The following is a 22,461-nucleotide window of genomic DNA, read 5'->3' as shown; positions in this document are numbered from 1 at the left end:
GTGCACTACTTTAGACCAGGGCCCTATTCCCTGTATAGTGCACTACTTTAGACCAGGGCCCTATTCCCTGTTATAGTGCACTACTTTAGACCAGGGCCCTATTCCCTGTATAGTGCACTACTTTAGACCAAAGCCCTTTAGCATAGGGATCATAGGAGCATCGGGCCCTGGTCAAATCTAGTGCACTATATAAGGAATAGGGTGCCATTTGGGACACGATTCATAACCGTTATGATCTTCTAGATGCTTGTGAGGCCAGGACTGGAGACAGTGGCAAGGGAACAGTTATTGTAGTATGTAGTTTAATGTGTGTAGTTTACCAGAAACTTTTCTCCCATTGTTTATCGGTCTGACCTGATGTAACTTTAACGGTACATTAGTTATAACATCATAAAAATGTATTGTCTTAGAAAACATGGATAAACTACAAATATATATATTTTTAAATCTATTTAATTCATAATGAAAATCCTGTTTGATTAACACACCCAGACAATCAGAATAATAATTAGTCAGAGAACTGGCCCTTGGTGTGATTTTCCATTGAGAGTTATTATGTGATTTGCAATGCTGTCAAACATTTCACTTCCTCTTCTGACGGAGAGGCATTCAGGTCCATGTCAACAACACGCCTTGAGTCACACACACACACACACACACACACACACACACACACACACACACACACACACACACACACACACACACACACACACACACACACACACACACACACACACACTCTCTCTCACACACACACACACACACAAACAAACACACATAGCTCGCTCTCTCTCTCTCACACCACATACACACACACAAACAAACACACATAGCTCTCTCTCACACACACACACACACACACACACACACACACACACACACACACACACACACACACACACACACACACACACACACACACACACACACAAACAAACACACATAGCTCGCTCTCTCTCTCTCACACCACATACACACACACAAACAAACACACATAGCTCGCTCTCTCTCTCACACACCACACACACACACACACAAAAACCACACTCTCTCTAACTCGCACATGTTGAGGGACTGAGATGGAAAGTACCCTTAGAAGCCTCAAGCCGCTCAGATGGGCTGCCCGGCAAATAAGTGACGCAATGTCACAGGAACACAATCATTTCTCTGGGCAGGAACTGTATAGGAACTGAGTCCCGTACAACGTTTGAAAACGGGAGAAATATCTCCTGGATGTGGGAACATTTCCTTTACATTTAAATTGTGTGTTAGTGCAGATCCTCCACACTCCATATTGAATCTAGGCCTGTCATTGAGCAATGGCCACACGGGGACAGAGATGGCCACACGGGGACAGAGATGGCCACACGGGGACAGAGATGGCCACACTGGGACAGAGATGGTCACACGGGGACAGAGATGGCCACACGGGGACAGAGATGGCCACACTGGGACAGAGATGGCCACACGGGGACAGAGATGGCCACACGGGGACAGAGATGGCCACACGGGGACAGAGATGGCCACACGGGGACAGAGATGGCCACACGGGGACAGAGATGGTCACACTGGGACAGAGATGGTCACACTGGGACAGCGATGGTCACACTGGGACAGAGATGGTGACACTGGGACAGAGATGGCCACACGGGGACAGAGATGGCCACACGGGGACAGAGATGGCCACACGGGGACAGAGATGGTCACACGGGGACAGAGATGGCCACACGGGGACAGAGATGGCCACACGGGGACAGAGATGGCCACACGGGGACAGAGATGGCCACACGAGGACAGAGATGGTCACACGAGGACAGAGATGGTCACACGAGGACAGAGATGGTCACACGAGGACAGAGATGGCCACACGGGGACAGAGATGGCCACACGGGGACAGAGATTGTGAATAAAAGGGGAATGTCTTTCTCTGTCTACTCAATTTGTCTCAGGTGCTGCTCACGCTTGAAACACTAAGATTATATTTCCTGCTTGTCCCCATTGTTTGGTGTAGCAGTAATATTAGGATCCCCATTGTTTGGTCTAGCAGTAACATTAGGATTCCCATTGTTTGGCCTAGCAGTAATGTTAAGATCCCCATTGTTTGGTGTAACAGTAATGTTAGAATCCCCATTGTTTGGTCTATCAGTAATGTTAGAATCCCCATTGTTTGGTCTATCAGTAATGTTAGAATCCCCATTGTTTGGTGTAGCAGTAATGTTAGGCTTTGTCTTCACCTGCTGAAACTGTGTGAACAAAACTCTTTAAATTTTATTTTATTTATTTGATTATTTAAAAACACAATTCCACCACACATGTAGATGCAACGTATTTTAAATCATCAAAGATAACAGTTTTTCTTTTCCATTTCCATTGTGGTCCTCTTGTTTTGCCCGGTAGCAAGGGACTTTGAACCACTTTGCAGAATGTGAATGTGCAGCTATACCTCTTGGCTGTGGGTGAGAGGAGGAGGAGGAGAGGAGGAAGTGGAGAGGAGGAGGTGGAAAGGGGTGGTGACGAGCCAATAGGTCAAAGGTCACATTTCGAACCAAACCCTGAACACCACGACCACCACCAGTATTCTCATACACCCCCACACAGTGACATCACAGTAGAATCCTGCCTTACATTTGGGATCCCAACAAGACCGAAATGCATGGCCAGCAGCTCCAGTCTGCACCATAGAGGATACAGTCCTGTTAAACCCAGGGACATCACCAACCTATCTAACCTCACACACTCTCTCTCTCTCTCTCTCTCTCTCTCTCTCTCTCTCTCTCTCTCTCTCTCTCTCTCTCTCTCTCTCTCTCTCTCTCTCTCTCTCTCTCTCTCTCTCTCTCTCTCTCTCTCTCTCTCTCTCTCTCTCTCTCTCTCTCTCTCTCTCTCTCTCTCTCTCTCTCTCTCTCTCTCTCTCTCTCTCTCTCTCTCTCTCTCTCTCTCTCTCTCTCTCTCTCTCTCTCTCTCTCTCTCTCTCTCTCTCTCTCTCTCTCTCTCTCTCGTCCCGTCCCTTTCACACACATAAACAGTGACATCAGAAATCACTTTCAAGATTCACACCTTTTATCAAATACTCAACAACCCCCAAAAATGTCTCTTTCTGCACACCACGCCCTGTGCAACTGGGTCCGACCCCAGGTGGTGAAGGTAGACAACAACACTTACATTATGCTGACCCTCAACACAGGGGCCCCACAAGGGTGTGTGCTCAGCCCCTCCTGTACTCCCTGTTCACCTATGACTGCGTGGCTTCGCACGCCTCCAACTCAATCATCAAGTTTGCAGATGAGACAACAGTAGTAGGCCTGATTACCAACAACGACGAGACGGCCTACAGGGAGGAGGTGAGGGCACCGGCGGAGTGGTGACAGGAAAATAACCTCTCCCTCAACATCAACACAATGAAGGAACTGATCGTGGACTTCAGGAGACAGCAGAGAAAACACGCCCCATCCACATTGATGGTGGAGAAGGTGGAAAGCTTCAAGTTCCTCGGGGGACACATCACAGACAACCTGAAATGGTCCATCCACACAGACAATGTGGTGAAGAATGTGCAACAGCTCCTCTTCAAACTCAGGAGACTAAAGAAATTTGTCTTGGCCCCTAAGACAGATGCACCATTGAGAGCGTCCTATCGGGCTGTATCACCGCCTGGTACGGCAATTGCACCATCTACAACCGCAGGGCTCTCCAGAGGGTGGTGAGGTCAGCCCAACACATCACCGAGGTCACACTGCCTGTCCTCCAGGACACCTACAGCACTCGTTGTCACAGGAAAGCCAAGAATATCATCAATGACCTCTGCCACCCGAGTCACGGCCTGTTCACCCCACTACCATCTAGAAGGCAGAGACAGTACAGGTGCATCAAATCTGGGACTGAAAGACTGAGAAACAGCTTCTATCTCCAGGCCATCAGACTGTTAAACAGCCACCACCACTAGCCGGCCTCCACCCAGTACCCTGCCCTGAACTTAGTCAGGTAGCCAGGTGTACATGACTGGACTTTCGCCAGGATTTAGCTGTCCCAGACAAGTTTTTGAGATCAGACAAAATCCCCCATGCCGTTGCCTACTCGGGGCGCGCGGCTGTCACTGATGATGTGAGCGGGTCAAAGACACAATCTGAGGGCTGCCGATCTCGTCTTTGAGCCGTCCCAGACGTCCCCGATATTTTCAAACACTGGTCACTTTAATAATGTTTACATACGGTTTTACCCACTTCATATGTGTATGCTGTATTCTAGTCAAGGTTCATCCTATACAACTACAGCTGTACACATCTTTTCTATTCATACTGTCTATACACACACATCATCATACATATATATTTACATTCTGGACTCTGACGATGCTCTTTCTGATATTTCTTCATTCCTTTCTTTTTATTTTGGGGATTTTTGTTGCCTTGTTGGAGCTAGAAACACACACATTTAGTTAGGTATTACTGTTGGAGCTAGAAACACACACATTTAGTTAGGTATTACTGTTGGAGCTAGAAACACAAACATTTAGTTAGGTATTACTGCACTGTTGGAGCTAGAAACACAAACATTTAGTTAGGCATTACTGTTGGAGCTAGAAACACAAACATTTAGTTAGGTATTACTGTTGGAGCTAGAAACACAAACATTTAGTTAGGTATTACTGCACTGTTGGAGCTAGAAACACAAACATTTAGTTAGGCATTACTGCACTGTTGGAGCTAGAAACACAAACATTTAGTTAGGTATTACTGTTGGAGCTAGAAACACAAACATTTAGTTAGGTATTACTGTTGGAGCTAGAAACACACATTTAGTTAGGTATTACTGTTGGAGCTAGAAACACAAACATTTAGTTAGGTATTACTGCACTGTTGGAGCTAGAAACACAAACATTTAGTTAGGCATTACTGCACTGTTGGAGCTAGAAACACAAACATTTAGTTAGGTATTACTGTTGGAGCTAGAAACACACACATTTAGTTAGGTATTACTGCACTGTTGGAGCTAGAAACACAAACATTTAGCTAGGTATTACTGCACTGTTGGAGCTAGAAACAAACATTTAGTTAGGTATTACTGCACTGTTGGAGCTAGAAACACAAACATTTAGCTAGGTATTACTGCACTGTTGGAGCTAGAAACACACACATTTAGTTAGGTATTACTGCACTGTTGGAGCTAGAAACAAACATTTAGTTAGGTATTACTGCACTGTTGGAGCTAGAAACACAAACATTTAGCTAGGTATTACTGCACTGTTGGAGCTAGGAACACAAACATTTAGTTAGGTATTACTGCACTGTTGGAGCTAGAAACACAAACATTTAGTTAGGTATTACTGCACTGTTGGAGCTAGAAACACAAACATTTAGTTAGGTATTACTGCACTGTTGGAGCTAGAAACACACACATTTAGTTAGATATTACTGCACTGTTGGAGCTAGAAACACAAACATTTAGTTAGGTATTACTGTACTGTTGGAGCTAGAAACACACACATTTAGCTAGGTATTACTGCACTGTTGGAGCTAGAAACACAAACATTTAGCTAGGTATTACTGCACTGTTGGAGCTAGAAACACAAACATTTAGCTAGGTATTACTGCACTGTTGGAGCTAGAAACACAAACATTTAGCTAGGTATTACTGCACTGTTGGAGCTAGAAACACAAACATTTAGCTAGGTATTACTGCACTGTTGGAGCTAGAAACACAAACATTTAGCTAGGTATTACTGCACTGTTGGAGCTAGAAACACAAACATTTAGCTAGGTATTACTGCACTGTTGGAGCTAGAAACACAAACATTTAGTTAGGTATTACTGCACTGTTGGAGCTAGAAACACAAACATTTAGTTAGGTATTACTGCACTGTTGGAGCTAGAAATACAAACATCCTGCTGCACCTGCAATAACCTCTGCTAATATGTGTACGTGACCAATAAAATGTTATTTGATTTTGCCATTAAACGGCACCTGCTAAAACCACACATGACACATCATCATACGTGTCACTAGGCTGTGAAGAAGAGCCGTGCTTCTTTCTTTGAGTTTACAGCGTCAGTCACTCCTCTTCACAGTAGTCAAGCAGACCTCATGCACCTCATGCACCACACACACACTGCATGGCTCACTTCTGCTTTTACTTCTACAGGGGCCCCTTTAAAGGGGAACTACTGTACACACCACCATGGCTCTTCTGCACAACTACTAAAACACTTCTCTGGACAGTATTGTCTTGATTTTGCTCACAGCAAACTAAGTCAAATCGCAGTCTGACATTCAGAATACCATAAATAATACAATGATCTATGTTTTTTAACATTTTTAAATAGACCTTGTTTTATAGAAACATTATGGAGATAATTTGACATGAACGCTAAATCTGCTAAATGTTTTGAATTGGGTAATCTTAGTATTGATTCTGTCAGTCAAATACACAAATGGTTATTCTATCTAAATTGTGTATTTTCTCTCCCAGTTGAAAAAACTCCTCCACCTTTGATACTTCAGTATAATTTCCATCAGCCTCAGGGCGACCTCTACTGGCTGAAATGGAATAATGCAATGGAACCACATTTTGATACTTCAGTTTAATTTCCATCAGACCCAGGGCGACCTCTACTGGCTGAAATGGAATAATGCAATGGAACCACATTTTGATACTTCAGTTTAATTTCCATCAGACCCAGGGCGACCTCTACTGGCTGAAATGGAATAATGCAATGGAACCACATCGTTGATACTTCAGTATAATTTCCATCAGCTCCAGGGCGACCTCTACTGGCTGAAATGGAATAATGCAATGGAACCACATCGTTGATACTTCAGTATAATTTCCATCAGCTCCAGGGCGACCTCTACTGGCTGAAATGGAATAATGCAATGGAACCACATCATTGATGGAACTGACAACCTCAAGGGAAAAAAAAGTGAATCACTTCAGTGTTTTTCAACTGGGAGAGAAATTTTCTCAAGTACGTTGTACATTTTCAGAACTCTAAGGGCAAAAATCTAAATAGATTATCAAAATGGCTCACATTTCAAAACTCTAAGCACATTTTCAATTGACCGAGTAACAACAAACAAATTCACAATATCACTTGTTCACTGCACCAAATCACTCTTTCAATTTGAATACACATTGCACTTTTCAAAATGCAATATTCATTTAGACTTTTGATATGATTTTCTTGTCATTTGTTAATAATACATTTAACTATCACTTAATTGATCGGCTCCAAATGGAGACGCTACTGAACCAGGATTATGTATTTCTTTTATTTAACCTTTATTTAACTAGTCAAGTCAGTTAACAAGTTTTTATTTACAATGACGACATACCAAAAGGCCTCCTGTGGGGACGGGGGCCTGAGATTAAAAATAAAAAATAAATACAATTTAAATATAGGACAAAACACACATCACCACAAGAGTGACAACACAACACTACATAAAGAGAGACCTAAAGACAACAACATAGCAAGGCAGTAACACATGACAACACAGCATGGTAGCAACACGACATGACAACAACATGGTAGCAGCACAACATAACAACAGCATGGTAGCAACACAACACAACAACAACAACATGGTAGCAGCACAACACAACACAACAACATGGTAGCAGCACAACACAACACAACAACATGGTAGCAATATGACATGACAACAACATGTTAGCTATATGACATGACAACAACATGGTAGCAATATGACATGACAACAACATGGTAGCAATATGACATGACAACAACATGGTAGCAATATGACATGACAACAACATGGTAGCAATATGACATGACAACAACATGGTAGCAATATGACATGACAACAACATGGTAGCAATATGACATGACAACAACATGGTAGCAATATGACATGACAACAACATGTTAGCTATATGACATGACAACAACATGGTAGCAATATGACATGACAACAACATGTTAGCTATATGACATGACAACAACATGGTAGCAATATGACATGACAACAACATGTTAGCTATATGACATGACAACAACATGGTAGCAATATGACATGACAACAACATGTTAGCTATATGACATGACAACAACATGTTAGCTATATGACATGACAACAACATGGTAGCAATATGACATGACAACAACATGGTAGCAATATGACATGACAACAACATGTTAGCTATATGACATGACAACAACATGGTAGCAATATGACATGACAACAACATGGTAGCAATATGACATGACAACAACATGTTAGCTATATGACATGACAACAACATGGTAGCAATATGACATGACAACAACATGGTAGCAATATGACATGACAACAACATGGTAGCAATATGACATGACAACAACATGGTAGCAATATGACATGACAACAACATGTTAGCTATATGACATGACAACAACATGTTAGCTATATGACATGACAACAACATGTTAGCTATATGACATGACAACAACATGTTAGCTATATGACATGACAACAACATGTTAGCTATATGACATGACAACAACATGTTAGCTATATGACATGACAACAACATGGTAGCAATATGACATGACAACAACATGGTAGCAATATGACATGACAACAACATGTTAGCTATATGACATGACAACAACATGTTAGCTATATGACATGACAACAACATGTTAGCTATATGACATGACAACAACATGTTAGCTATATGACATGACAACAACATGTTAGCTATATGACATGACAACAACATGTTAGCTATATGACATGACAACAACATGGTAGCAATATGACATGACAACAACATGGTAGCAATATGACATGACAACAACATGGTAGCAATATGACATGACAACAACATGGTAGCAATATGACATGACAACAACATGGTAGCAATATGACATGACAACAACATGGTAGCAATATGACATGACAACAACATGGTAGCAATATGACATGACAACAACATGTTAGCTATATGACATGACAACAACATGGTAGCAATATGACATGACAACAACATGGTAGCAATATGACATGACAACAACATGGTAGCAATATGACATGACAACAACATGGTAGCAACACAACATGGTAGCAGCACAAAACATGTTACAAACATTATTGGGTACAGACAACAACACAAAGGGCAACACAAAGAGACAACAATACATCACACAAAGCAGATAATCACAAGGTTAAGGGCAGAGAAAGCTTGTTGGACACATAGAAAGCCTTGTTGTAGAGCGTTTAACATAACATCCTGGGAGGGGCCAGCTGAGTATATCATCTGCATATTCATGGATGAGAGTGCCTCGTTAACGTATATAGTTTGATAACTGCTGAACACTGTAACGTTCAATATTTTTACATCATAAATGCAACAATTTATATAAATTTCTGTTAGAAGTTTTCAAACTAAATCATATATATTCCACACATGATCTGAATGTCATTGATACACTGTAAGCTGATTCATGTTGCCAAGCAGAGAGACAGCTGATACTGTATAAGCTGATTCATGTTGCCAAGCAGAGAGACAGCTGATACTGTATAAGCTGATTAGTGTTGCCAAGCAGAGAGACAGCTGATACTGTATAAGCTGATTCATGTTGCCAAGCAGAGAGACAGCTGATACTGTATAAGCTGATTAATGTTGCCAAGCAGAGAGACAGCTGATACACTATAAGCTGATTCATGTTGCCAAGCAGAGAGACAGCTGATACTGTATAAGCTGATTCATGTTGCCAAGCAGAGAGACAGCTGATACACTATAAGCTGATTCATGTTGCCAAGCAGAGAGACAGCTGATACACTATAAGCTGATTCATGTTGCCAAGCAGAGAGACAGCTGATACACTATAAGCTGATTCATGTTGCCAAGCAGAGAGACAGGTGATACTGTATAAGCTGATTCATGTTGCCAAGCAGAGAGACAGCTGATACTGTATAAGCTGATTCATGTTGCCAAGCAGAGAGACACCTGATACTGTATAAGCTGATTCATGTTGCCAAGCAGAGAGACAGCTGATACTGTATAAGCTGATTCATGTTGCCAAGCAGAGAGACAGCTGATACACTATAAGCTGATTCATGTTGCCAAGCAGAGAGACAGCTGATACACTATAAGCTGATTCATGTTGCCAAGCAGAGAGACAGCTGATACTGTATTAGCTGCCAAGTCACATAGAAAAGGTGAATCTTGAACGATGGAATAGACACACCGTGCTCCACCAATACGTTAACCACCTGCTTTACAATACCCCCACAAACCCCCTTCATCTGACGGTTCTATGTATGTCCGTTATCATCATAATGAAACTGGAAGACGGACATACAACATCCTCATTATCTGCCATCAGATACATCAAATACGGTTTGTAAAAACCAATTCTGCGTGTCAAGTTATAGCTAAATACTAAATGATGCTCTCATGGTATTTCACAGACAATTCTTCATGAATGACTCAGGGGTGAAATATGTGTTCAACTCTTCATGAATGACTCAGGGGTGAAATATGTGTTCAACTCTTCATGAATGACTCAGGGGTGAAATATGTGTTCAACTCTTCATGAATGACTCAGGGGTGAAATATGTGTTCAACTCTTCATGAATGACTCAGGGGTGAAATATGTGTTCAACTCTTCATGAATGACTCAGGGGTGAAATATGTGTTCCACTCTTCATGAATGCACAATCAAAGATTCTGAACATAAGACAAGGGGCATTACAAGTGTTCTCAGTTTAGAGTTTTGTACTTACAGTTTTGAAAATATACTACTATACATCTGAAAAACGCCCTGAAGCGATTTAATTAAAATTGTTATTGACACCAAAATGCTACAGCCAATGTTAATGTCAGAGAAGTGAAGTTTGCTCAGATGGATTACAAATACAATACCAGTGCTTTATTAAAGAATCCCTCCATGGCTTTGAGTAGGGAGATGGATCCCTGGTGTCTGATACACGCCGTTTGGTGAGAAGCAGATCCTGTGGTGAGCACGAGACTGAGGAGACCATGTCTACTCTTTTGAATTTTGATTGAGTGTTTGCCTAATAAAGTCATGCTAGGAGATGTTAGTTATCTCATGAGACCGTTTGTTCCGTACCCCATATTGTGTTTCAGGTGCCAATGGTTATGGCCACTCATGTTGCAGCAGTGTGTAGGAGGGAGATTCCTAGATGTGAGAAGTGTGCCAGAGGGCATGGGACAAATGAGTGTGTAATTTCTGAAGAGAATGTAGTTTGTTGCAATTGTGGTGGCAGACAATTTTGCTGGGTATCAGAAATGTCCTGTGTGAGTGAGACAGGTATTGGCTGCCTAGGCCATGAGACAGGTTGAGGTTGCCAGGGTTTGAGCAGAGCAGAACGTGACATGGGTGAGGGATCATGAGAGGATACCAGTAAGTAGTAGGCCAGGACTGAGTGACCCAGACAGTTTGTGTTTTAGCAAGGTTGGTTTCATTTGTATGATAAATAACTATAGCCTACTGCACAGATGCAGGAAGTCACAGAAGATAAAAGTAGCAGCAGTAAAAAAGGTTATTGTGAGTGAAATATTTTATGCAGGTCAGTCTACAGGCATAAGCGACATAGCCCCCCCCCAGAAAATATATACACTGAGTGTACAAAACATTAAGAACACCCCCCTTTTGCCCCCAGAACAGCCTAAATTGGTTGGTGTTGAAAGCGTTCCACAATTTTGCTGGCCCATGTTGACTCAGTGCTTCCCACAGTTGTGTCAAGTTGGCTGGTTGTCCTTTGGGTGGTGGACCATTCTTGATACACACAGGAAACTGTTGAGTGTGAAAAACCCAGCAGAGTAGCAGTTCTTGACACAAACCGGTATGCCTGGTACCGGTACAACGGCACTTAAATGTTTTGTCTTGCCCACTCACCCTCGATATGGCACACATACATATCCATGTCTCAGTTGCCTCAATACTTAAGAAATCCTTCTTTAATCTGTTTGTGCATCAGCAGTTTTGATCTTGTTTCGTCAGTCACTGACAGTTACTGACAATTTTTCGTTAGTCTAGCTAGTTATGGACCGTGCACACAGGGCACGTGCCCAGGGGCCCTAATATCCAGGGGACCCCACTTTGTTAGATACTCTCACTCAGATATCATAGCACAAGTCATGGAAAATGTATAAAATTGCAGGAAATTAGCAATAAAACGGCAAAACTTTCTCTCCACTGCAAAATTGGTGGAATTGAAGGAAATTGGCTTTAAAACTGCAAAAAACTTTCTCTGCCCTATTGCAAAATAAGTAAAACTGGATCATTTTTAAATCAAATTTCTACATTTTCTCTCCATCCATTGGCAACACGTGTAGAATTGTAATAAATTAGCTTTAAAACCAAACCAAATTATGGTATAATGCCAACAATGAAACAAGGGTTTACAACCCTTATACCTAAACCTGGTAAAGATGATATATAAAGACAATCTGCTCCCTGTGACTTTAATGTAGATGACAAGATGTAGATGACAAGATGTTTACCCACGTCATAGATAACAGACTGAAAGAGGGCATGACATTATTACTGATACTTAATCTGACCTATTAGATTACAGACATATGATTGATGATGTTTGTTTTTTTTCATTTATTTTTTATAAAGCTTTTGATAAGATTGAACACCCATGTATGTTACAAACACTGGAATATGTAGGTTTAGGTGAAAACAGTGTAAAGGTGATTGGAATGTTATACGATGGTAATAATAGTTCAGTATCTCTTCAACATGGAACATTAAATGATTTGAGTGAAGAGAGGAATTTGTTAAGGACAAAAAAAAACACATTTTCTTACCCTGCAAAAATAAATTGAACGTTATTTTAAGACAGTTAAATACTCTACTAACAAAAAAATCTGTTAGAATTGTTAGTATATGCATGTCCCTTAAGGTCCTTGTGTAATTGTAATGTGATATTGTACCCCCTAGCTCGATTGTCCACTGTTTATAATCTATATATACGTTTGTTCCCTCGTGTACTTTCTGAATTGATTTGTTGTTAAAAAAAAAAAAAAGTTTTAAAAAACAGACATGGACAATAAAAATGGTAAACGTTATTAGTATTGGTTCTGTCAGTCAAATACACCCATGGTGTTGCGTATTTTCGCTCCCAGTTCTCTCGGTTGAAAACACTGTCCCACCTCATCTTTGATACTAGTTTTATCTCCATCAGCCTCGGGACGACATGGAACGGAATAATGCAATGGAGCCGAAGCCCTCTAGGCTCTACTAATCAACGCCGAAAAGATACAACAACTTCAAAAACGTTAAACTTGCCCAGTAAGAATGAAAATACAATATAAAATGCGTTATAAAATAAATCCTCTCTGGCTTTATGTTTTTAAACCAATTATGTATTGTTTCAAACGTTTTCCGTATCGTCTTATTGATTATTTTGGTCTGGCACACAGGAGCCAGCCATGGAGCGAGATATGTAGCAATTTGCTAGTTTACTACCGGGGGGGAAGTGAAGGGAAAACGGTTAAAAACGGTGTAACTTCAGACGATCTGTACGATGGCATCGCAGCCTCCTCCTAAACCGTGGGAAAGGCGGATTCCAGGAGCAGCCATGAGTGCACCAGTTAACTATCGGTAAACAACTTATTGCTTTACTTGACGAGTTGTTGTCTATAGACTAACTATGTGTGAGTTAGCTAGCTAGCTAGCTAGCGTTAGCCTCTAATATAGGCCCGGGCCCTAACTAGGTCGGAGCTTGTTGTTTTGCGTTTGCCTGGCGGACACAACTAGCTAGATGTCAATATTTGACATTAGTTTAGTATTGGACTGTTATTGGATAATAACCCACCGAGTTTCAATGTAGTTAACGTCGTTACCTGTGACTGGCATGTCGTTTGTTTTGTTTTCTAGCTAAGGTTAGCTAATAGAGACGTAACCCATTGCAACACTCCTAGGTTGCTCCCTTTAACTACGAAACCAAAGGAAACTAGTTTTGAGGCGTTTAAAAAATATATAAAAAAATAAAAACGTTTTGACAACACGAACACTTGATTGAATTGAATGTTCGCTGTTTTATAAGTTATGCCCCTCTTTCCAATCCACCAGGTCGACTGACTTTGCCCCACCAGGTCCCTCCACCCCCGGCCTCTCTGGTCCCGCAGGTCCTCCCGTCTTGACCCGCATGGTGCCCCCGGTCCCCCCTCGCCCTGTCCAGTCCATCCAGTCCTACCGTCCCTCCTACGGCTCCTTCCCTGGCTCCTCCTACAACCCCTATGGTAGCTCCAGCCTCTACGGTGGAGCATACAGCCCCTACAGTCCCTACAGTGGTGGCTATGGCATGGGAGGGGGGCTCGGTGGGAGCCTGGGCTACAGCCGCTTCGGCCAAACCGGTGGTGAAGACGTGGCGCCCAGTCGGTTTGTCCAACAGGCAGAGGAGAGCAGCCGCGGCGCCTTCCAGTCCATTGAGAGCATCGTCCAAGCCTTCACATCGGTCAGCATGATGATGGACGCCACCTTCTCGGCCGTCTACAACAGCTTCCGAGCCGTGCTGGATGTAGCCAACCACCTGACACGGTTACGGATGCACTTTACCAAGGTTCTGTCGGCCTTTGCCCTGGTGCGCACCCTGCGCTACCTGTACCGCCGCATACAGAGGATGCTGGGGCTGAGGCGGGACGGTGAGGTGGAGGACCTGTGGGCAGACAGTGAAGGAGCTGTTCTGGCGACCAGAGGTGCTGGAGCCGCAATGGAAGACCCCAGAGCCGGAGCGGTCAAGTCATGGCCCATCTTCCTTTTTCTGGCCGTGGTCCTAGGAGGGCCCTATCTCATCTGGAAGCTGCTGAGCTCTGCCCAGGGGCCCAAGGAGAGCGGTGAGACTCCTTACTGTCTGTGTGTGGGCTCTCCTGAATGTCTCTCTGACTGCCTGTCTATTAACCACAGTTTCGTGACCTCAAACAGATGGGTCAGGGTTTATCTGAACATGCACTGTTAATCTGGCTCTGTGTATGCTCATAAGAAAGATGAGTGTGCTACATACATTTTTTGTTACGTTAATCAGCATCTTACATTTTTACTTCATTAATATTCCCTACAAGGACTATATAATTACATTTTGATTGATTAAATCCCTATGCAGCCACCAACTGGGCTAGTGGGGAGGATGACCATGTGGTGGCCAGGGCGGAGTATGACTTCACAGCTGCATCGGAGGAGGAGCTCTCACTGAATGCTGGAGACATGCTCAACCTGGCTCCTAAAGGTAAGAAACTATGAGGAGAGGGGGAATCCAACCAGCACCCTGCTCTAACCTAGTGTTTCTCAACTCCAGGCCTCCACTACTCCCAACAGTTCACCTTTTTAAAATCTTTATTGTAGCCCCGGACACCTCATTCAACTTGTTAGCTAGTCATCAAGCCTTAGATGAGTTGAATCAGCTATGTTTGTCCGTAACCTAACATCAACGTAGTTGAGCGAATTTTTGCAGGTATTGACTGTCACCGACTCGATATAGTCGGAAATACAGTGGTGATGAGACTTGTCTTGTTTGTGCCTGTGAGGTGGAGGGCTGCAGTCCAAACCCACTCAGTCCTCGCGCTAGCTTTTTTTGGTTGCAGTCTGCCGTGAAGCATTCATCCATGTATACGTATCAGTCCAGCTACAGTTTCAGATATAAGTTTCTAATTTTGTCAGTTTTCATTGCAAGTTAAAGCTTACTGTTAGCTAGCTAGCTGGCGTTAGACGGTTGGCTCGCCAGTTAACATTACGTTTATGATCTGTGTGTAGTAATGTTGCAACCATGCTCTCGACGGTACAGCTGTAGAACTGTCTGAGGACCCATGCTAAAGGTCTTACACACACTGGCTACGGAGAGCCTGATCACACAGTTGTCTGGAACAGCTGGTGCTCTCATACATGCTTCAGTGTTGCTTGTCTCAAAGCGAGCATGAAAGGCATTTAGCCTGTCTGGTAGGCTCGCGTCACTGGGCTACTTGTGGCTGGGTTTTTCTTTGTAGTCCGTGGCAAGCTGTGCCACGTCAGACACGCGTCAGAGCCGGTGAAGTAGGATTCAATCTCAGTCCTGTATTGACGCTTTGCCTGTTTGATTGTTCATCTGAGGGCGTTCCGGAATTTATTTTAAGTGTCCGAATTAGTGTCCCGCTCCTTGAGAGCGGCAGTTCTAGCCTTTAGCTCGGTGCAGAAGTTGCCTGTAACCCATGGCTTCTGGTTGGGATATATACGTACGGTCACTGTGGAGACTGTCATCGAGGCACTTATTGGTGATGCTGGTGACTGAGGTGGTATACTCCTCAATGCCATTGGATGAATCCCGGGAACATATTCCAGTCTGTGCTAGCAAAACAGTCCTGTAGCTTAGCATCTGCGTCATCTGACCATTTCCATATTGAGCGAGCCACTGTTCCTCCCTGCTGTAGTTTTGGCTTGTAAGCAGAATCGGGAGGATATAATTATGGTCAGATTTGCCCGAGTAAAGGTCTAAAGTTTTTAAAATTATATCATTTTTATTTTTTTTGTCTGGTTGCACATTTGACATGCTGGTAGAAATGAGGTAGAATGGATTAAAGTTTGCCTGCGTTAAGGTCCCCGGCCAAGGTAGCGAAGTATAAAAGCCCTGACTTCTGCAGAGGCCATTTCACCGTAAATGCTGCACGGCCAATGCAGATGACGGTTTGATCATTATGGTGGAATATTGCAAGATTATCTTGTAATACTTTTTATTGCATCAAATGGTTGTTTTATACCACACAATAGAGGATTCTTATAACTATTGTGTGTTCTACTGAGGATGGGCCTCTGGGAGATAACACTGACAGGAGATTTACAATGTCTTCTGGGTGATAAAACCTAAAGAGCATTCCAGAGCATGAGTTAATGTTTATGTTCCATATGGTACCAGGAAGAGTTGGCTCCAGACACTCGTCTCTACACAATACACTGTTTTCACAGCAGATACTGTCTGCTGTGAATTATAGGTTTCTTTCATACAAATCTTAACCTTGTGACCCATTCTATATATCTGTTCGTCATGATATATTTCTGTTCGAAAGGGTTGTAATCTTAGCTAATGAAGACCTTTGTACTTTTCTCTCGGGGGGGTACTCAACGAATCACCTGAGGGTGATTCGTCGACCAGCCATCGCTATTGCAAAGCTCTCACTAATAAAGATTTAGTTTGTGTAACTCTGACATGTGTTTGTCTCCTCATTTGATCATCCGGAAATGAACCACCACACCATGCAGCATCTTTAAATGTTCATTCTAATGGGTCTATTTGCCCAACATTGGAATGATATTCTATTATTTCCATAACCTAAATAATTTGTTTGTGATGCCTAGCCAACCATATCATTGTTTGAAACCTGGATGTTTTCCATAGCCCTTCCTTGTTTCTGTTGGCTATTAAAAATCTGTCCATAGAAAAAAAAAATCTAAGATTTCCTGATATGTCAGTGAAACCAGCATTTCTTCTTCTACTGTCCAAAGGCAGTGAGACACAATCCTATTGTTGCACCTTCAGATATTCCCTACTTTCTTAGTTTTTCTACCATTAGGCTGAATATCCATCTCTGTCGCTTTATTAAAAACCGTTGGCATCAGGTGCGTGTGTTTGAGAACGGTGTTCTCCTGTAATAGAATTTTGGAACATTTGACGTAAATGGGTGAGACGAGTGAACAAATTGCTGTGTTTGTAACTGTCCCAACGTCTGTTTTGAACCGTCCCAGACACTTCTTATTTATTTTTCGTTCTGGAGATGACAGGAAGCCTTTATTTCTGGGGGGAAGGGGGGATAGCGCGCAGTAGTGTGTTGGAGCATATCTTACAAGACATCTACCCTTAACACCTTCTCTGTAACCATAGTAGCAGTGTTTGGGCTCTGACATCACCTTCTCTGTAACCATAGTAGCAGAGTGTTTGGGCTCTGACATCACCTTCTCTGTAGTCCATAGTAGCAGAGTGTTTGGGCTCTGACATCACCTTCTCTGTAGTCCATAGTAGCAGAGTGTTTGGGCTCTGACATCACCTTCTCTGTAACCATAGTAGCAGAGTGTTTGGGCTCTGACATCACCTTCTCTGTAACCATAGTAGCAGAGTGTTTGGGCTCTGACATCACCTTCTCTGTAGTCCATAGTAGCAGAGTGTTTGGGCTCTGACATCACCTTCTCTGTAGTCCATAGTAGCAGAGTTTGGGCTCTGACATCACCTTCTCTGTAACCATAGTAGCAGAGTGTTTGGGCTCTGACATCACCTTCTCTGTAGTCCATAGTAGCAGAGTGTTTGGGCTCTGACATCACCTTCTCTGTAGTCCATAGTAGCAGAGTTTGGGCTCTGACATCACCTTCTCTGTAACCATAGTAGCAGAGTGTTTGGGCTCTGACATCACCTTCTCTGTAGTCCATAGTAGCAGAGTGTTTGGGCTCTGACATCACCTTCTCTGTAACCATAGTAGCAGAGTGTTTGGGCTCTGACATCACCTTCTCTGTAACCATAGTAGCAGAGTGTTTGGGCTCTGACATCACCTTCTCTGTAGTCCATAGTAGCAGAGTGTTTGGGCTCTGACATCACCTTCTCTGTAGTCCATAGTAGCAGAGTTTGGGCTCTGACATCACCTTCTCTGTAACCATAGTAGCAGAGTGTTTGGGCTCTGACATCACCTTCTCTGTAGTCCATAGTAGCAGAGTGTTTGGGCTCTGACATCACCTTCTCTGTAGTCCATAGTAGCAGAGTGTTTGGGCTCTGACATCACCTTCTCTGTAGTCCATAGTAGCAGAGTGTTTGGGCTCTGACATGGGGCACGTGGGAGGTTCCCCCGGCCTCACACGCAGGTAGTGCTTAGTTAGGGTGGTTAGAAACATCACAGATACAACCCACAGACTCTTAGACCTACTCATCCACACACGGATATAGGTCTCCCCCCGCCCCCCCCCCCCACACACGCACACATATGCATTAACGGTTTTGACAGCCAAAAAGTGTCACACACACGCACAGTGATCATGTTTCAAATCAGCCCACGCTTTCTTTCTTTCTGCCTCTCTCGCTCTCTGTCTGTGTTCTCTCTTCCAATTCAAGGGGCTTTATTGGCTTTGGAAACATGTTTTGCATTGGCTAAGCAAGTGAAATAGATAATAAACAAAAGTGAAATAAACAATCAAATGAATAGTAAACATTGTACTCTCTGGATTCTCTCTGAGGCCATCCCTCCTAGTGTCACCATTGATGTCACCGCAGGTGGAAATATCTCGTGTAACGCAAACTTGAGAAATGACATTGTCAGGGTCCTGACTCAAGGGGGGGGATTGACGTAGACTGCAGCCTTGGTAAAACCACAATGATGAGATAACAAGGAGGTAGGGTCCACACTTAGACGATTTACTAGAGTTTAATTTTGCAGTAGGCCTAGATCAGTTAGTTACCAAAGACATCTTAAATGGATGAGTTTTTGATTTTTCTACTGTGCGTATACCAGTATGATTTATCTACTGCATTGTTGGCCACTTTTTCTCATGTGCTCTGGTACCTCAGAGCCCCCTCCTTGTCTCTGCACTCACTTTTGTTCCGGCATCTTCTGATCTAGAAATGAAGTACTGCGGTTACCACAATATATGTTATCAGGGGGAAAGAGTGCTGGAGGCCTTGGGAGGAAGAAAGCTAGCACTGTATCAGGCAGGTCAACAGAATGCCATTCAGAATGGGTTACATGCTGAATGTGTTCCTGTTAACTAAGTCTGCTAAATGACCATGTTATATCCTCTCTCTCCCCTGTGTGTAGAGCATCAACCCAGGGTGCGTGGGTGGCTGCTGGCCAGTGTAGACGGCCAGACCACAGGCCTCATACCTGCCAACTACGTCAAGGTCCTGGGGAAGAGGAGAGGCAGGAAGCACGCTGAGCTGGAGAGGCTGGCCCAGGTTCAGGCCCAGCAAGGGAACCCACTGGGCACCACCCTTCAAGCCCCACAGCCTAACCTGGCTACGGGCCCAGTGCCAACTGTATCCCCAGGCTTGGTTTCAGGCCTCGGCCCAGCTGAAGCCGTCCCAGTAACTATCCCAGAGGAGCTGCTGGAGAGCGTGTACAGGGAAACGCCAGCTGGTTACAGCAGCCTGGGTCTGGGTGTATTGCCCAGCACCACGACAGCTTCGAGCACAGTGCTCACCATACCAGAGAAGATAGACCTGTGATGTCTGACTTTGTTTTCCCACACATCTGTTGAAGCTGTACGTGGTTTGTTGAGGAGTTGTTCTGTAGAGATCGGTCACGTCCAGCAGTGGGGAAACTCTTGATCTACGTCCAGAAGGTGACTCGTGTTCACAATTCAGTGGCTTTGGTTTGACATTTAATCTGCCTGGAAGCAACTAGTGAGGTTGGTATATGAGGTATTGAGTACCTGGATCAAAGAGAAGTGGTTGTCTGTCAGACATCTGGATATGAGTGTTTCCAGGACACCATCTTGGTTTGGCCGTCTTGTCAGTGGTTATCTAGACCAACCTATACCTATCCTGTACCAGCCTTGTCAGTACGGTCACACTACGTTTTAGCCCAATAATGATGCATATTTAAATGTTTTTGATATAGATTTATTTAATTAACAGTGAATGAGTACATTAAGATCCAATGAAGCACGCTAAGAGATTATGTGAATATTGCATCGTTTGATGTTGACGGGACAAAGCCATAATATTATGTTTCTGCAATTCACCGTTTTGTTCCAAGTTAATGTCGATGGTTTGATATTTAAAGATAAATTCATAGGAATAGAAGCTCTAACCCTGGTAATTTGACTGGTACAACTCACAATGGCTGCCTGATTGTGACTCAATCGTTTCCATGGTATTTTGGAATGTTCTATCAACTGCTGGGTTGCCACGGTAATGTGAAACATTTATTCAAATGATGTGGCTCATACAATGGCATGTAATTGTTTCTGTATTGTCAGTTGAGTTGACATCACAGCCCCAATTTGAAGGGTACACTTCCTACTTGTACTTCCTGGCATGGGTCTAGGTTGAAGAGGGAATATTTTAAAACCTAGGCATGGGTACACTCAATGTCTACCAGTCCACCTATTATAATATAATAATATATAATTGACTAGGAGACTATTTCTATGGATAAATTACTATCAAGGTTCAGATTTGGTTCTAATGGAAGGATTGACTTGGTTTTAAATCGGTGTTAATATGGTTGTAAAATGTTGTTTGAAATTCGGGAATGGTCCAAACTATATCTTGAATGTTCTGTAAAAATGTCCTAAATATTCAAAGTGAAGTTTTGAACTTGGAAAATTGAACTATCCAATATCAAGATCTATTAAATCAAGAAGATTTGTTGAATGCATCTGTAAGAACTGAAATAGCCAGTCCTCATCTTGGTGTTTCAGTGGCATTTTAAGTCCTCACTCTCCTGAAAAACTGTAATTATGTAAATACAATTATTTTGGAAATAAACATTTTCAAAACCTGAAAAGTGGCCTTTGGCTTTTTCTTACTAAGAAATGAAAAACGTATTATACACATCACATGGCAAATTAATTGGTAACTGTTAACCTGTTTAGTTTTATATCATTGGATCTTAATTGTTTTGAAAATATAATGCGTCCATTATAACAAGGTTAAACACGTGGTTACACACCAAGGCTTGTTGCAGTGGAGGAGGGTGATGAGGAAGAGGAAGACAACTAAGATGTGGAATGATCATTTTCCTACATTATCTGGACAAAGACGTTAGTTCAATTGCAATCAGCCTAAAGATCTATATGTTATTACATTCTACATCTTATAAATCAGTTGACAAGCTCGACAGACGCCTAATGAAATGCATGATGTCTCTAAGAGGGAGATAGATTTACATTTACATTTAAGTCATTTAGCAGACGCTCTTATCCAGAGCGACTTACAAATTGGTGCATTCACCTTATGACATCCAGTGGAACAGCCACTTTACAATAGTGCATCTAAATATTTTAAGGGGGGAGGGGGTGAGAAGGATTACTTTATCCTATCCTAAGTATTCCTTAAAGAGGTGGGGTTTCAGGTGTCTCCGGAAGGTGGTGATTGACTCCGCTGTCCTGGCGTCGTGAGGGAGTTTGTTCCACCATTGGGGAGCCAGAGCAGCGAACAGTTTTGACTGGGCTGAGCGGGAACTGTACTTCCTCAGTGGTAGGGAGACGAGCAGGCCAGAGGTGGATGAACGCAGTGCCCTTATTTGGGTGTAGGGCCTGATCAGAGCCTGGAGGTACTGAGGTGCCGTTCCCCTCACAGCTCCGTAGGCAAGCACCATGGTCTTGTAGCGGATGCGAGCTTCAACTGGAAGCCAGTGGAGAGAGCGGAGGAGCGGGGTGACGTGAGAGAACTTGGGAAGGTTGAACACTAGACGGGCTGCGGCGTTCTGGATGAGTTGTAGGGGTTTAATGGCACAGGCAGGGAGCCCAGCCAACAGCGAGTTGCAGTAATCCAGACGGGAGATGACAAGTGCCTGGATTAGGACCTGCGCCGCTTCCT

The 22,461-nt window shown here is 43.1% G+C and overlaps 1 protein-coding gene across 1 annotated transcript; it reads left to right on the top strand.

Annotated features, from left to right (window-relative positions):
• Positions 1-13,167: 13,167 nt before the first annotated feature.
• On the top strand, positions 13,168-21,427 carry LOC124024932 (peroxisomal membrane protein PEX13-like). The gene is made up of 5 exons (XM_046338663.1): positions 13,168-13,268; positions 13,400-13,580; positions 14,052-14,815; positions 15,082-15,204; positions 19,736-21,427. The coding sequence occupies exons 2-5, from the start codon at positions 13,504-13,506 to the stop codon at positions 20,140-20,142; spliced, it is 1,371 nt and encodes a 456-aa protein (XP_046194619.1). The 5' UTR covers positions 13,168-13,268; positions 13,400-13,503; the 3' UTR covers positions 20,143-21,427.
• Positions 21,428-22,461: the final 1,034 nt, after the last annotated feature.

Source organism: Oncorhynchus gorbuscha, unplaced genomic scaffold (assembly GCF_021184085.1).
Source record: "Oncorhynchus gorbuscha isolate QuinsamMale2020 ecotype Even-year unplaced genomic scaffold, OgorEven_v1.0 Un_scaffold_2090, whole genome shotgun sequence".
In the NCBI taxonomy this organism is placed as follows: Eukaryota; Metazoa; Chordata; class Actinopteri; order Salmoniformes; family Salmonidae; genus Oncorhynchus; species Oncorhynchus gorbuscha.
Note: the sequence above shows the minus strand (reverse complement) of the source record. Positions and strands in the feature narration are given on the sequence as shown.